The 16,111-nt window shown below is 37.4% G+C and overlaps 4 protein-coding genes across 9 annotated transcripts; 2 read left to right on the forward strand and 2 right to left on the reverse strand.

Annotated features, from left to right (window-relative positions):
- Nucleotides 368-2,407, forward strand: LOC105156564 (homeobox-leucine zipper protein HAT5-like). Its single transcript, XM_011072732.2, has 3 exons — nt 368-783; nt 1,376-1,779; nt 1,872-2,407. The coding sequence occupies exons 1-3, from the start codon at nt 657-659 to the stop codon at nt 2,289-2,291; spliced, it is 951 nt and encodes a 316-aa protein (XP_011071034.1). The 5' UTR covers nt 368-656; the 3' UTR covers nt 2,292-2,407.
- On the reverse strand, nt 6,568-8,810 carry LOC105156565. Its single transcript, XM_011072733.2, has 2 exons — nt 8,149-8,810; nt 6,568-7,231 (listed from the first exon to the last, which is right to left on the reverse strand). Exons 1-2 carry the CDS (start codon nt 8,685-8,687, stop codon nt 6,817-6,819), a joined length of 954 nt encoding a protein of 317 aa, XP_011071035.1. The 5' UTR covers nt 8,688-8,810; the 3' UTR covers nt 6,568-6,816.
- On the forward strand, nt 8,913-10,443 carry LOC105156566 (uncharacterized protein At1g27050). The gene is made up of 2 exons (XM_011072734.2): nt 8,913-9,435; nt 9,925-10,443. The coding sequence occupies exons 1-2, from the start codon at nt 9,094-9,096 to the stop codon at nt 10,216-10,218; spliced, it is 636 nt and encodes a 211-aa protein (XP_011071036.1). The 5' UTR covers nt 8,913-9,093; the 3' UTR covers nt 10,219-10,443.
- Nucleotides 10,371-14,697, reverse strand: LOC105156567. Of its 6 annotated transcripts, none has more exons than XM_011072736.2 (8): nt 13,937-14,697; nt 13,394-13,557; nt 13,025-13,150; nt 12,722-12,849; nt 12,398-12,540; nt 12,164-12,311; nt 11,261-11,329; nt 10,371-11,175 (listed from the first exon to the last, which is right to left on the reverse strand). In XM_011072736.2, exons 1-8 carry the CDS (start codon nt 14,539-14,541, stop codon nt 11,080-11,082), a joined length of 1,479 nt encoding a protein of 492 aa, XP_011071038.1. In that variant the 5' UTR covers nt 14,542-14,697; the 3' UTR covers nt 10,371-11,079. The 6 variants fall into 6 exon arrangements, 4 of the variants coding, with proteins under 4 accessions (XP_011071038.1, XP_011071039.1, XP_011071037.1 ...); XM_011072737.2 differs by having other exon boundaries at nt 11,272-11,329; nt 12,722-12,939; nt 13,937-14,696; XM_011072735.2 differs by having other exon boundaries at nt 12,722-12,939; nt 13,937-14,696.

Consider the following 16,111-nt stretch of genomic DNA (forward strand, 5'->3'; position numbering starts at 1 on the left):
CAAGGTAAAGATATTTTGTTGAAAGATTCTATAATATTCCATGATTAGGCATATTCAAATCGGTCTTTCTTTTTTGAAATTAAAAAGCAAAATAAGTAAAAAAAAAAAAAACAACCTTTGAAATATATGCTCTAACATATAAAATACGAAAGTGGTGAAAGTGAAACACACACAAAGTTTTACTAACTAAAAGTGATTGGACATTTGCTTTATTGAAAAAATAGGAGTTAACTTATTTAGTCATAAAAGTTTAGGGGGCAAAAGTGCAAAGCCTGAAAAAGGCACGGTGATAGACAGTAAATTATAAATCTTAATTCGAGGGTAATTTAGTAATCCGCTTCTATAAGTTCTAGGCCAACAAGAAACGAGCAGCTCGTTATTAGCTCTACAAGAATCTCTCTCTCTCACCTGCATAGTTTTCTTCACTCAACTTCGTCATTGCTTCTCTCTCCTCTGCTTCTCCACCTGCTGAGCGATGGGTTTGAGCCCTCGTTTCTCTTTCATCTCCCACATCTGCATTATGCTTCACTCCACTTTCTTTCGTCACAGGCCTTAGAATTTTTCACTGATGACTCATAATTTTAAGCTGTCTGCCAAAAACTGATGATGTCCCTTTGAATTTTCACATCAAAATTCGACTTTTACCTGTGAAAGCTATGGAGGGTTGCAAATCTTATGATGATTCTCACATGGAAAATGTACTGTTAAAGAATGAAAGGATTCCTTGCACTTCTGAGGTTCTTGATTGTCTCTGGGTTCCAAATTCTTCCCCTCCTTTTCATGGTAATCTCATTTTTCTGGGATGCAATATGTTCTTCTTTCTACTGGTGTGGTTTTTCCATTCTTGATTGGTCATATAGCTTGTGACTTGTGAGCTCTTTGTTCCTACTGCTGTCTTATTCGCATAGTGTTATTGCAGTTTTCATCACTATGATAAGTTTTGGTTTGTTAAAGTTCTTGATTCGTACGGTTTTGTTGTTGTTATGTATGTTCCTATCATCTATATCTTTTGCAACGGTATGTTATTCGAGATTTCAGCACACATTTGCATAAGTGTATGTTTCTACAGTGAAATATGATGCTTGTCTTCTGGTTGCTCTAATTACTTGGTTTTTCTCACTATGTGAAAAAAGAAAAAGAGAAAACTTGTTGACAGGTAGTCAGTTGCTAGCTTTTCTGCAATGCCTTTCAGCTGTTGATTTATTGCGTTGGTTGTTTAAGGAAAAGTGGCTTTTGTAATTACTTTTGGATGTGAATTACGCATACTATTGAACATTAGAATCCAATAAAGAAAGCATTTTGCATATCAACGTGGAATCCGAATTTCTGCAAAGTATATGATAGAAACTGAACATCTTCTGTTTTGGTTGCTCAGTTTCAGGCTCTGCAGCCGTGGTTAACTTTGAAGAAATCCGAGGAGAAAACAGTACCGAGAGGCCATTCTTCACACAGGTTGATAGTAAAGTAGAAAATTTGAGTGAGGAGTTTGATGGATGCTTTCATCAGCCAGAGAAAAAGAGGAGACTAACTGTGGAACAAGTTCAGTTCCTTGAGAAGAGTTTTGAGGTGGAGAACAAGCTTGAACCAGATAGGAAAGTCCAGTTAGCTAAAGAACTTGGATTGCAGCCTAGACAAGTTGCAATTTGGTTTCAAAATCGACGAGCCCGGTACAAAACTAAGCTGCTTGAGAAAGAATACGGCTCTTTGAAAGCAAGTTTTGACAAACTGAAGGCAGACTTCGACACCCTTTCTGCAGAGAATGAGAAGTTGAAAAATGAGGTTTGATCTTTGGCTGCAAGAACTCAGCATTGCCAGTTTCATTGCAAGTCGAATTGACCATTTCTCTCTAACAAGATTTATTTTGACAATAGGTTCAGTTGCTGACTCAGAAAATGCTTCTGAGAGACAATGGAAAGCCCAAGCTGGAGTCGTTTGATCCCATTAGTCCACTTGATCTTCAACCGGAGAATCCAGCTTTCTCTCCACAGGCTGCAGCCTGTAAGCAGGAAGATGGAGCAAGCTCCGCAAAGAGCGACATTCTCGATTCCGACAGTCCACGTCACACTGATGGGAATTTTCCAGCAATTTTAGATCCTGTAGGTTCTTCCCACGATTTCGAGCCCGACCCATCTGATTTTTCTCAAGAAGAAAATGAAAGCCTAAGCAGGAGCCTCCTGCAGCCAACATGCTTCCCAAAACTTGAAGTTGAATGCTATGATGATTTACAGCCAAACTCATGCAATTTGGGATTCCCTGTTCAAGATCAAGGCACATGGTTCTGGCAATATTGAGTTGAAAGGATTCTTGGCTCACATGTTACTGTTGTGTTATGCCATAGTCTTCTTGTAAATAAGTTTAGGATGAAATAATGAAAATTGAGCTTATTTTATCTATTCGAGATTCGCCTTTCCTTGCTCAACACGATCAAATCTTTATCGAAACTGAATCACATAAACTAGTTTCTTCTCCTGATCAAGCTTCATTTTATTTAGATCAAAGTGGGCACTTTGAGCAGAAATTAAGCAATCATCGGTGACTTTCTTGAGGTAAAACCAAAAAAGTAGATAAAATTTCACCAGGGTTTATGCATATCAAGAATTATCAAGAACACTATCAGCTTATACACTGCTTCTGGAAAGGAAAACACTGGCGCAGATCTACAATTCAAATTCACATGAAATTAGACAGAAAAGGTTGCGCACACAGTTTCAGTCCTGAAAAATAGGAGGAAAATTGGGGAGGATGCCCGCAAAAGTCAAAATCTTTGAAGGGTTTTATCCAACTTTTCTCCCATATGCAATGACTTTTCTAGCTCAATTTGGGTTACTATAGATGCTGACATTTTGTCCACCAGAATTTAAAAAAATCCAAGAAATGTGAACAGTATCAGTATTATATTCTTCCACAGAATCAAGTACTGACAAATACTGCCCTGCTCATCACAAGAGTGTTTACATGTGTTATCTTTCTTGTGGTTCCATACTTGTAGTTTACTTAGCGTGTAATGATTTTTTCAATTATTCTAATCATTTGGTTTATTTTATTAAATAGCATCAGCTGGTATGAGGAACTGGTTAGCGTGAAATCCAAGGTTCTTGTCACGAAATTTTGATTAGCATATCTGTACTTAGAATGATAATTATACTTGTTTTAAACTTGGTGAATGTCATCAAATGGGTGGTGAAATGACAACAAATGTACACTTTGTTTGACGAGTTTGAATTGTTAGGCCACCTAAATCGACGGCTTTCTATTATATATACTTAGAAAGTATATTTTCCTATTAAAGAAAGACGTATATTGACTACACTTGTAAAATAAAATAAATTTATATTTGATGAGCAATCCTGTAAAGAACACAACGTGCTCAAAATATGAATGGAACTATAGCACATGTAGAGTAGATGCAAAATGGAGATATTAAGGACGGTAGAGTAGTTATTTTTGGTGAATTTAGTAGCTACCAATGGAGATATGAAGGGATATGATCAAAACCAAAATTGAAGTCTTTGGAATTAGAGATGCGACCAATTCTACCCCACCAACCCGTAAAATCCATCGACGTCTATAAACAGCGATAGGGACGTCGCAGCGTCCTTCAATCCACACGCAGTGATCAGCCACTGGATTCATAAGTCACATTGCCATAAATGCCGAAATGTGCAGCAGTTATGGCTGAACCAGCTACCGGAGAGAGACCAACACACCTCACCTCTTCTTTCATCACTAGACCAACACACTCACCTCTTCTTTAGTTGTATCCTTATTAGTCAAGATGAATATCTTTTATTATTATTGAAATAACTATCAGCATAAAATCTCAACCACTTAGATCAGATTCCAAAGGCAAAATAATAAGAAAATAATTATGATAATTATTAATAATTGATTTTATGTATGAAAAAGCTTAACCACTGAATTAAATTAATTCTTAAAAAAATCTAGAGAGTGAGTATGAGGTGAAACAAATGGTGTGGGGGCACGTGGTGGTATATGGACCATCAGGCTAGGCAGAGGCATATCCCGTCAAATCCATCAAACAAAGGGGCGATGGGGGTTGAAGGCGACTGGGCGTGCAACGTGGCGGGGAGTGTACGGTGATTAGGAAGAGCAGGAGCGGGGCCCGTGGCCCAGCTCAGGAAAGTCGCTTTCCTAATTCTGATACAGATAAGAATGTAAATAGGACTCGAAAAGCAGCAATGACCAATGGGGGCCCGACGCTTTTGGACTCAATTCAATTGGGCCTTTTTTCACTCTCACCCTTTTGCTTACATTGTGGTCATATGCGCACTTAGTTATATTATTATTTTAAATTATATAATTAATTATAATTTGATTAAGCTTAATTAGAATATTTGATGAGGAGTGTGGGTGTGGGTGTTGGGCATTGAGGAACTTAGAGTGTGGAACTTTTATTTACAATAATTCTTGACTTTTTCTGTATTATTATTATTATTATTATGATACAGTACTCAACAGTCGATGTCGAGAGGACCGGACCCACTGCCCACGTGCGGACCATGCCATCATGTCTCAAACTTTAGGATTTAGGCGTTACAGTTTCATGCATGAACAAGGTTATCATGCATCCCCCCCCTCTTCTGGTTATAAGATTTAATAAATATTTGATGTTTACAATTTATGTATATATATCGCCTGCTTATAATTAAATTTTGTTATGATTTTATTCTATTAAGCTATTCTATTTCTATGACAGTTAAATTCTTCACAGTTATGACTTTTGTTTTGTTGTTCATGTGTTTGAGAGTTTTGATAATGTGATTGTTGATTAATTCCTAGTTTTATCATGATCGTGCACATGAATGAAACATTGTTATGAGCTAAGAGAATTTTCTTTTATAGTCACAACCAGTGATTAATACCTACATGTAAGAAAGTAATTAGGATTTTAATTTAACAACGAGTGTCGTGACTCTTCATCATATAGTATCTCTTTTTTAAAATTTTATTTAATTTATTTTATGAATATTCATTTTATGACAAACTATTATATTAATATTTCATATATTAAATTATTTTAAAATACATTGAGAAATACAAAAGTGAGATAGATGGATGAGATTGTAATTATATCAGGGTCTTAGGTAATTGAATAGAGTTTTTTTGTGCCACTATAGCCTAAATCCACCCACCTCTTCTTTTTGCTGGAAAATGAAGACGGGAAACATGAGTTTGGACTTTGGATGGAACAGATTTTGATAGGGTCTAACAAGGACTTTAAAAGTACAAAACTACCCCTACCAGATTTCAAACAAAATTGAGATTCAGGCATTTTTTTCGGGGTAAATTGCAATCTACCTGCCTATGTTATGGAAAATATGCAAACAATCCCCTTATAAAAAATAAAATAGTAATTTATCGTCCTATATTTTTTAAATTATAGTAATTTACCTTCCTTTATTTTTATAAGGGGGTAAATTACTATTTATTTTTCATAAAAGGGTAATTTAATTATTTTCATGAAGATAGAATACATTAAACTCCTTTTTGGGTCCATCCTCACCTTTATTCAGCCTGATCGATGATTTGGAATCACCATTCCAACACCAAGAAAATTAAAATCATGATTAGTAGATCAATATTAGTACATACATTTTGCCCTATAAATTATGGGGTGTATAGCTATTTGAGGCCAACGGATGCCATTGTTATGTTAGAGAAGACTCTTTATGTTTCCCCTTTGATCTCATACCCAATTAATTTAAGGATAAATTATATCCTCTCGTAAGAATTGATATAATTACGAATACTTTCTCATTGATTGAAAAATTAAAATAACTTCCTTCCTAATATTCGATAAATTTACGTATTCATTTTATAGAAGTATAAAATTATCAACTTTGCCATTTATGTATTTCTTTTTTCTTTTTTTTTTTTTAAAAATAAAAATTTGTAAAAAGATCGGACAAAATGGATGGAAAAATTAAAAAAAATATCCACTTAGTCCATCAAAAAAAATAAACAAAATTAGTAGTTCTTAGTCTACAAGGATATTTTAATTAATTCATCAGAAAAAATGAAGGAAAACCTAAGGAAAACTAACAAATCGGCTAATTATTAGACTGCCGTTAAATATTAGGAAAGTATTGGTAATTTTCCAAACAAGATGGAGTATTCGTAATTATGCCAAATATATATAAAAAAAAAAAAAGTTATTGTAATTTACCCTTACCTTAAATATTGGAGAGTATTAGTTGGATATCTTCCAGCAAGTATAGGTTTTGTTAATTTTCTCAAGTCCCACAACAGTATACCTATTGGGATTGGGGTACCCTGGAGCTATCATGATCTAAAATCCGGATGAGTTTTAGATTCAGAGGTTAAGGGTCCAATAAATTGAGCTTAAGGCTGAAAATTGTGTCCAATAATATTTCTGGAAGAACTTCAATAGAACTCTTTTTGCTCAATTTCATATGGACCGGAAGCCGGGTGTGGATGAACACCATCCATGTCATGGGCCTGAAGCCGACTGAGGCCCATCCATGATCCTTCCTGAGATTTACCAGTTCTCTTGCACCATAAACTCATGCATAAGACAGCAACAACTCCAAAGAGAAGCATTTTTCCTGTTTGATTCTTTCTCCAATTCATCTAAAGGAGGCAACAGGAAAATGGTAACGCTAAAACGAGCTATGTCTTGGCGAAGACAACCCTCGTTTTTCAGCTCCGTTGTGACAATACAGTTCCTATGAATGTGGGGGAAAGAAACTTCAAAGGATACTGGACTATCAAATTCAATGTAACCTAATAAGTCTGTTAACATAAAAATTTCTATTTTTGTTTCCTAAACTCACATCAAGTTGACGTGGTCAATGAATTTTTCAGACAACGGAGAATACTCCACATGAATGTGGAGATAATAAATAGAACTACACCAGTTAGAACAGCATATTTGAGTCCAAGGTTTACCAGCAAGTTTACCAGAAGTCCAGCTAATACGACACCAACAAAATTTGCGGAGACAGCAGGCCAGAACGGCATGTCCAATATAGATGCAATGATGGCCCCTGTCCAAGCTCCAGTTCCAGGGAACGGAACTGCCACGAATAGCATCAGGCCAAGCCACTGAAATTCTTCTACAGGTCCAGCCTTCTCTTTGGCCCTCTTGAATACCATGTCCAGGAATCGAGAAGCAGTTTCATTCTTTCCAGTAAGAAAAGTTGCAAATCGTTTCAGGTATAATATGATAAAGGGTACTGGAACCATGTTCCTGCAATTGCGGTGCAATGTTTTAGGAGGCACAGATATATTATAAGGTAATTTCTCAGCTGCCACAATGATATCTTTGCATTCAGAGAACATCAAGTAGAGTTTAAAGCTGCAGATATTTGTCTTCCAAATCCAATAAGTTAGCTATGCTGATGTAATTCGTAAAATATCTCGGGGATCCCAGATTAATCTTTAGCCATCATATAAAATAACATTTGTTACTGCTAGCAGAAAGCAAAATCCCAGGAGACAGATTCACAATGATCACTGCTGTGGTTCTTCCAAATTGTGCACAAAAACTTCAAGTGTCCGCTAAATACAGATCTCATATCAAGTTTATACATGAAACTAGTGCATGAGATGCATTTTTAACTAAAAAGCAAAATAGAATGTGAATTCAAAAATGCCACATTTTGATATACAGCAGAAAATGTGATGAGAAGAGGCAAAATCATACAAAAATGAGTTTTCCTTACATTTTCCTTCTGACCAAAATACTTGTCCATCTTAACCTTACTTAATGCGGTTAAGACTTTGAAAATTGAAATGAATTAGATTCGTGAATTAACGAAAGTCTCGCTGTCTCATATCGCATTTGCACAAGCATTCTCCTTATATTCTACTATATAATCAAACAACTGAAAATGCTTTCCACATTATAATCGAAGATCCCAACACAGTCTGAACCACCAGGTTAGCTCATTGTTTTTTCGTACAACATCAGATATGGTGGCCTAATGTAACTACAATTGAAAAATGCCCAGTATGCAAAATGTGGTGATCTACGAAAACAAATCTAGTTCCCCCCTAGGAGTGACAAAAGTACAACTAACACTAGGCCAACATTTGAACAAGAAGCATAATTTTTAAGTGTTAAAAACTTCAGAAGTATATGCAGAATAGAAAAGTGAGACTAACCCAAGAACAGATAACACAGTTAAAGTTACAGGCTTCAGCTGCAACCAATAACCAACGGGAATTGCCCCACGCAGCTCAATCACTGGAAGTGTAGCCAATGCAAAGACGACAGCCTCATCAGGCCAGCCCGACGCCCGCAAAGCATTAGCAACCTTAACGCCAGAGCCCGAAGCCCTAATAGAATCAGCAGCAGCAATTGCTGCAGCTTTTGCATCCCCAGAATATGCGAAAAAGCCAATAGACACAGATGCCCACAACAACACCCAAAAGAGGAATTTCACTGGTTTTCCATCAGATCCCAATAAAGATTCATCCTTTCCAATTTCTTCAAGAAAATCATTTGACGAGGCCTTTGCTGCAGAGATCTGCGGATGGCCCAAATGAGATAAATTTCGAAATGAGGGCAAAGATTTCGACTTTGAGAGAATTGGTCTGTTTTGAAGTGAAGAAAAATGGGTTCTTGGACATGGGGGTTTGAAGTGGGACTTCTCATGAGAGAACGTTAGAAGGGTAGGTGGGTGTGATAGAAGGAACGCCATTGATGGAGTGACCTCTTAAACTTGAGGAATACAGTACACTTGAGCTACCCTTCCATCTTCTTGGGAACAAGGAGTATTCTTAATATTGGAAGATATTTCATTGAAGGCCTGAAACTTTTCTTTTTCGTTTAAGAACTTGATTTATGCGACCGGTTCACCGTTATATGTACGCATTAAAATATATATATATATTTTATACACTTATATATACATGAAATATTTTATGATGTCTTAAATCGACATGCGTAATATCATCAGCAATGAGACTCTTGGAGAACTCGAGTACTAATGAGTTCAAGACTCGCTAACTACAGCGTTGTGGTACTTAGCAGCAGAAGTAACTCCGTCAAAGATATTTCCTTAAAAGCCCAAAAACCAGATTATAGCGCGTACTCCCAGTAGAGTCATGAACAGCAGGAAGAGAGAGAAGCCCTACTCCCGCCACGCCCCTTACTCTCTGCCTAAACGCCGCCGTCCTCTTCCCCTTGACGCCGAGGATGCGGTCGACGACTCTTCTGCCTCATCCGCTGCCGCTAAGGCGCCGACGTCGGTTGTGGTGATCGGCGTCCCGGCAGAGTGCTCGGTGCTCGACCTTAAATCCAGGTTTGAGATGTATGGACCCATATCTCGGACCCGAATGGAACCCAATGGGGTTGCTTATATCAATTTCAGATCCAATGACGCAGCCCAATCTGCCATCGATGCCGCTAGAGATTCAAGTTTTCCCGTCACCCTGCACTCAATTCCAGTATGCTCTCTTTCTCTTTCACGCTTATATGCTCCCTCCGTCCCTCCGTCTCTCTGGGTCTGTTGGTGAGATTTCAGTTCGGGCCGGTTTAGCTCTCCGGGTTTTGGCCCGATCTATTTGGAAGGGCCAAAATTATTGCTTTATCCCTGTGAAAGAAACATCTTAACCCTGGTCGATATACTATCCTCAATCATTACAGCCGAAATCTCTTACAAATTTCTTAAGACAGGCTTCTAAACAAAAACATTGTTTTGTATGCTGCAAATTAATGGTGACGAGGAAAATTAATGCCCAAGAAAGTTCTCTTTTAACTTCTTTTGTGTAGGTGTGGATGAGTATTTGGGGTTTGAGGAATGTGATGGGTTTCTGGAGTATAATTGGGTCAATTGGCACCAATGGAGTAGGGATTGTGTTCGTAGTTTTCATGGTGTATGAAAACTATAGATTAGTATGGTGACGCATTGTTCTTGTTTCTACTTGTATATGAAGGTACAGGTGATGTGGGCGAGTGATCCAGTTCCACAATGGAAGGCAGGACTCGGCCGGAAGGAAGGATTATCATCGAAGCTAGTGAGAGCGGAAGTGCCACTAAGCAGGCATGGGCGAGGTAATAAGCTGGGGTCAGCTATTGTGAATCCTAAAGATGAAAATAAAAGCAGTAAGAACACAAATGGTGATGCCAACAACGACGATAAGGTTAACAGGGCTGATGCCGATGGCAATTCAGGTTTGGATGGGTCTTTCAAGGGTAGGGAAATTGTTGCTTATGATGATATTTTGTAATTGTGGAGGGCTTTCTTGGGGTTTCCCTGACTGTAACATTAATTAAGGATTTCGAAGCATAGTTATGGAGGATATATTAAGACTTCGACAAAGATCAATGAATGTAAGGTGTATGTAGCTTTAATGTTATATCATCTTTTTCTTTTCTCAAGATAGTTTAGAGTTAAGATTTTCATTTCTGAGTAACTTGAGGGTTCAGATTTGATTGCTCTTTTTGAGATAAGAGAATGTGTTTTTCTATTGAGAGTGGGGGAAGTTTAATTCGGGATCTAGTTTGCTTGAGTTTGTGAACTGAGATTAATACAGTTTCTGTTTTCACTTTGCAATGTGATATATAAGGTATTATTTTTCTATGTAGCTCTATGTCTGTGTCCGTCGTAAACAGAGATTTGTTGGGTAACAGGCTGAAGAGCAAAAGAGAAGTTAATCTGCTGTTTTGTTTGAGCAATAATGTGCTTTTTTTTCGTGAGGTGGGACTATTGAATGTCTTATGTTGATTGAACGTTTTTCTTGAGAACTGAAGACAATGGTGTGACCAGTTAATCTGCTATTTTAGCTTACAGAAGGAAAGCAAGGCAATCTGCAATTAAAAAGTAGAGATGCATATGAAAGAATAAATCAAATTTCGCAAGATACAAGAAGTTACGATGTTTACATGACCAAGATACAGATTAAGGCAGATAGAAATAGTAGCAGAACGTTTTGACTTAAATTAGTAAAAGAATGACAATTTGTTACCTATAGCTCTCTCTATTCTACTTGCATGAAATAGTATAACAAGCTGTACACCAGTTTCTTCAGTTCTTCGGTGAAGGACTGTAAGAAATATTTCCCATTCCTGATGTAGCAGGGTTGCGCAACTCATGCAACAATAAGAAGGTTATTTTCATATCCGTTATAATTGATGATGGGGTGCAGAGGATCAACCTTCCATATGCCATCAACAATGAACTTGATCTACAGGTTATAATAAAGTCACTGGTAATGATGTTAATCAAAGGTGAACACGAAGAAATTGTCAAAGGCACACCCGTCAACCTACCTCGTATTTACCTGGATAGAGCTTTAAGCTTACAGAAAAGATGCCTGTCCTTGATCTCTCCATCTTTCTCTGCAAATGCGTGTCATGCAATCCCTCTACCGATCAAGATTCCATAATTCTAAAGCATTGCTGACAAGAGTAATATTTTGCTACTAAAATTATGTGAAGACACTTAATTTAGTCCGAAGATCAAATTATAAAATGACAGGAACAGTCCTAGATACTGAAGAATGAAATAGAGGACGTCTATGTTATTAAAGCTATACTCTTTAAATGTAAACAAGAAATAATAACGAAAAATTACACTAGAATTATTCTGGAGAGAAAGCACAGGGTAGTATAAAGAGCCTGGACTATTTACAACAACAGCAAATAAGCATCATCCCTGAATATGAAGGTGTGGCTAAGATGGAGAAGTGGTGGTGACGGGAAAAGGTGGCAGTGGTGGGCAGACACAGAAGGTGCTAAGTCTATTCCAGTTTCCCTTATTTCTGTTGTCCTGGAACGTCCTTTACAACCCTGATTTGTTGCACTCTAGTACTTAGTATGAATGCCCATCCTAAAGTCAAGTGGGGAAATGAAGGAAATGATTCTAATAGCAATGAGCCAATATGTATGTATATCAGACATACGACTTCTCCCAAGTGAGAGCATTTTCCATTGAAGTTCAGTGTAGCATTTCCTTTTCATCTCTTTTATGATTTCGAGTATAGCTTGAACAACCAAAATGTTGGAATTAGCCAACACTATGATGATCTAACAGACTATACACACCTAATTCAATCAATGTGATGCTTGAAAGTTAATGTGCATACAAGAATATAACATGAGTGGTGCTTCTTGGATATACTAAAAGGAAACATGAGTCCCAGTGAACTACCACCATCTTATGAAATGTCAGACCTGAGTTGTCCATCCATCGAAAGATCCTGCTAAGAGAACCTCTGATGCTGAACTAGGCCACATTATGGAGGTAGTGCGAAGAAGTTGCAAGGCTTTGTGGGCAGTATCTATCCTCTTTTGCTTCTCTTTCACTAACTTTTGTGCATCACTTCAAGAGTAAAGTAGGGATACACAAGTGTTATTAATAGGAAGCTCATCAAAAGCTAGATATAATCAGATAAATTCTTTGCTTACATTATTGCTAATGCCATTTTCCCCTCTAATACAGCAAGCTTGGATCTTATTGATCTAAGTGCATCCTGGGCACTCATGAACTCATTCTCTTGGAACTCCCATGCATCAGAAAGCTTCTGTGAAGCACTAGAGCTTCCAGTTACCTGGTGCAGGAAGGACACAGTGATTAACAAGAGGGACAAAAACATTTTATATAAATATTCAAAGAAGTGGTGTTCTCTCCTTTCTGTGACACGCAGATTTGAGAGAAGCCTTAATCTTTATGAAATGCACCACTGCAGAGTAAATTAATTAGATGAAAATTATAGAAACCAATCTGCCAACCTCCTCCGGAAACGACTGTTCCCTTTTGGACCTCAGGAAACAAAGAGCTGTGGTAAGCTCAAGTTCTAGATGCTGAAGGCGAGTTCGTATTTGATTGTGATTGGTACCTTCATGTCTGCTACAAGCTTCTGCATATTCTTCAGTGGTTACAGTTATTCCATCATGATAAGTTTCTTGATTATTTTCGACTTGATTTTTGCTGAAAGAAATTTCAGCAGCTGCATATTTCTGAGAGTTTAAAACACTAAACAAGAAGTGGTGAGACCACAAAAAGCGCTAAAGATTAGTATGTTTATAAAATACCTTCAATCAGAGCATGTTGGAACCCAACTTGATAACCGGGGCTAATCTTGCGACTGAAGGTGTTGAATATGCCCTTGTGCTGGAAAGCGAGCCTCCATACGTTGCTCCCTCCAAGGGCAGTCCTAGCTTTTACAATTTAAGAAGAGCACCACATCTCATATTTTAGAATGACGAATATAAGACTCACAGACCAAAAAGAAAAACAAAAAGTTGTTAACCTCCTAATGGACATTCATATTTAATCATATAGCTCACAGTTCACCATTTTCTCTGTGTTTGGTATACCAAAGACATGGGATCAATCATATCTTCATGGAGAATCAACTGGTCATCTGAATTATTATAGTAATGATTCAGCAAACAACTTACCCCCATCTATAGCTGCACTGAAATCCCTGTCATCCCCCTCATCTTTACTTTTAGCATGAGTGTCATGGTCATACTTCAAATTGATTCCAAAATCAGTATTTCTCTGCTTCTCCAGTCCAATCAATATACTCTCAATCCCCGTAGCTACACCAAGATCAACTTCTCTGAGACAGGAAAAAGATCAGAATAAATTATATTCTTGATGGAATTCGCTTCCACTGAGTCACAGTTACCATGGGCAGAAATCAAGCTGAAAATTATTCAAGCGAACTTCACTCTCTCTCTCTCTCTCTCTTTTTTTTCCACTTATGGTGTGCTAACCCCTAGCGTATGTGAGTTCTATCTTAACATCGTGACGTTCAGAAATGAGGGGAAAAAAAAACCCAGAAAGTCCAGATCCTGGCACGGAGGCAGACAATCTTCAGGAAACGGTATCTTACTAACACAAAGAAATTCAAAATGACATTCACCAAAAAGTTTAAAAAGCAACAAAGCAATCATAAACGGAGCACGCATCAAGAGACTCGAAGAATGAAACCTCACAGTGATCTATCCAGCGATGCTGAAGAAGGCAGCTGCAAAGAATTCAACGTCCCAGGACTAGAATCCACTGCAGAAGAAAAACCATAGTCTTCCCCAAGACCAGGAAAAGAATTATAATATTCTTCTCTCAAAGCAGCAATCTCTATATGATTCTCAATCTCAACTCTCCTCCGAAACTCCCCAATATCATCTTCCTTTGCTTCTTCAACATTAAACCCCACATTTTCTTCATCCCAACCGAGAGAATACCACCCGCCCATCTTCTTTATAGCCTCCACCAAATCCATTCTTCCCGCTCTTAACAACTCTTCCTCGGTAGGAAACATCTTCGGCTTCTCAGATTTCTCCATAAACTTAATAATCTCCCCATCCAACTCTCTGTCCCCTTCAAACCGTTTACACCAGAAACACCAAGAATCATCGAAAACCCCCTCCACTTTCCCCCAATTTTTCACTTCTATAAACCCAGTAAAATGTCTATACCTTTTCACCCCATTTCTGGAATTATGCATGAAAACCGGAGAAGAAATGAGAGGATAATTCAAACGCGAGAAACCGTGGTCCGACTTTGGAATGTGGGCATGCGTAGCAGTGAGCGAGAGCATCGCTCAGGCATTTCGTCGAACACACTGAGTTTCTGCAAGAAATTGGTGTTAAAGAAAGAGGAAAAGAGCAAGAAGAAGCAAAGGAAGGAAGAGGAGTGAGAGGAGCAGGGAAGCAACGAACAATGTGTAGTGAAAAGCGAGGGATAAATTTCATTTTTGGACCCACAAAAAAGGGCTGTCCTTTCTGGTGTCATGATTTACGCAATTTACTTTTTTATCACAAAATATTTAAAATTATTGTATGGTTAGTCCCAATTGTATTTTTCTACGGAAAGAGGCAAACTCCTTTTAGTTGACTCACTTTCCTCAGTTTTTGTTGTTGCTGCATGCGAGGGAGTTTAGAAGAGAATTTTGCTGCCAAATTGAGTGATCTCTCTCTATAAAGGTGGTTTGCTATTTGATCATGGACGCATACTTACTTCTTCCAAAATTTGTTTATCTACAACTTCTTCCAAAATTTAATTCTTCTTCCATATTGCTATTAAGACGGTGAAAATGTCCGAAGGTACTCGTATTAATTGCTTCTGTGCACAAGCTGCAAGGATGCGTACTTGTTGGACGAACAAAAATTTGGGTAGGTGATTCCATGCATTGCAAGAAGAAATGGTTGTGGGTTCTTTACTTGGGAGGATAATCCACTTTATGTAAGGGCACTCTGTACTAACACAACTTGACAACGCATGACTGTTGGAAGTGGGGATGGTGCCATTGAATATCCTGTGTAATTCTCCACTCACAACCTTTCTCTACACATCTTGCATACACTCTTCTGTGGTCATTTTCGGTAATTTTCAAATTTCTTTTTGTTTTTATAGCATGTGAGTGTATAGCCTTTCTAATTTTTATCTTGTTACTCAATAACATCCCTGCTTCAAAGAAAGGATCCATTATATTAGCAACATTGAAAATGAGAGGTTTGTTCTTCCCTTCCCCATCAAACTCCAAATTAGAATCAAGTTAATCCTTACTATTAATTACATCAATATTATATTCAGATTCTGTATCATACATATCCCTTGTTTCAGTCCTGCATCATCCCTATCCCATGTTTCACTCCCCTCCTCATTTTTTCAAATTCTCGGGCCCACCTTTTTCAAAGTAAACAGCCCAATCTTGCATAGTAAATATGATGGACATTAGCAATATGGATTCTTATCACTAGATTTAGACCATAAAATTTGATGGTCTAAAATAAAGGGATAAATACACTATTCTTTTATGAAATACTGATGTAATAATACGTAAATTTTATGTGGCTTGAAAAATGACATCTATTACCTCTTGTATTTGTTTATACCTAACAAATAGATTTTTCAATTTATAAAATTCAACGAATCTGTTGATATTAGCAAAAGTATTGAATGAAAATTCATTTTAATTTTGATTCACTTACTACTCACTTGTTGCAAGTCAAACAAATCTTTTCTGGCTAAAATATTCGTTAAGTGTGAAAATTTACCCCATCACATCGTGTGAAAATGTATAAATACAGTTTGATTTGAAAAAAATTATTTGACTTGCAATATGTCATAATAGGTCGATTGAGAGTAAATATATATTCCATATAATT

This window comes from Sesamum indicum, linkage group LG2 (assembly GCF_000512975.1).
Source record: "Sesamum indicum cultivar Zhongzhi No. 13 linkage group LG2, S_indicum_v1.0, whole genome shotgun sequence".
Lineage (NCBI taxonomy): Eukaryota > Viridiplantae > Streptophyta > Magnoliopsida > Lamiales > Pedaliaceae > Sesamum > Sesamum indicum.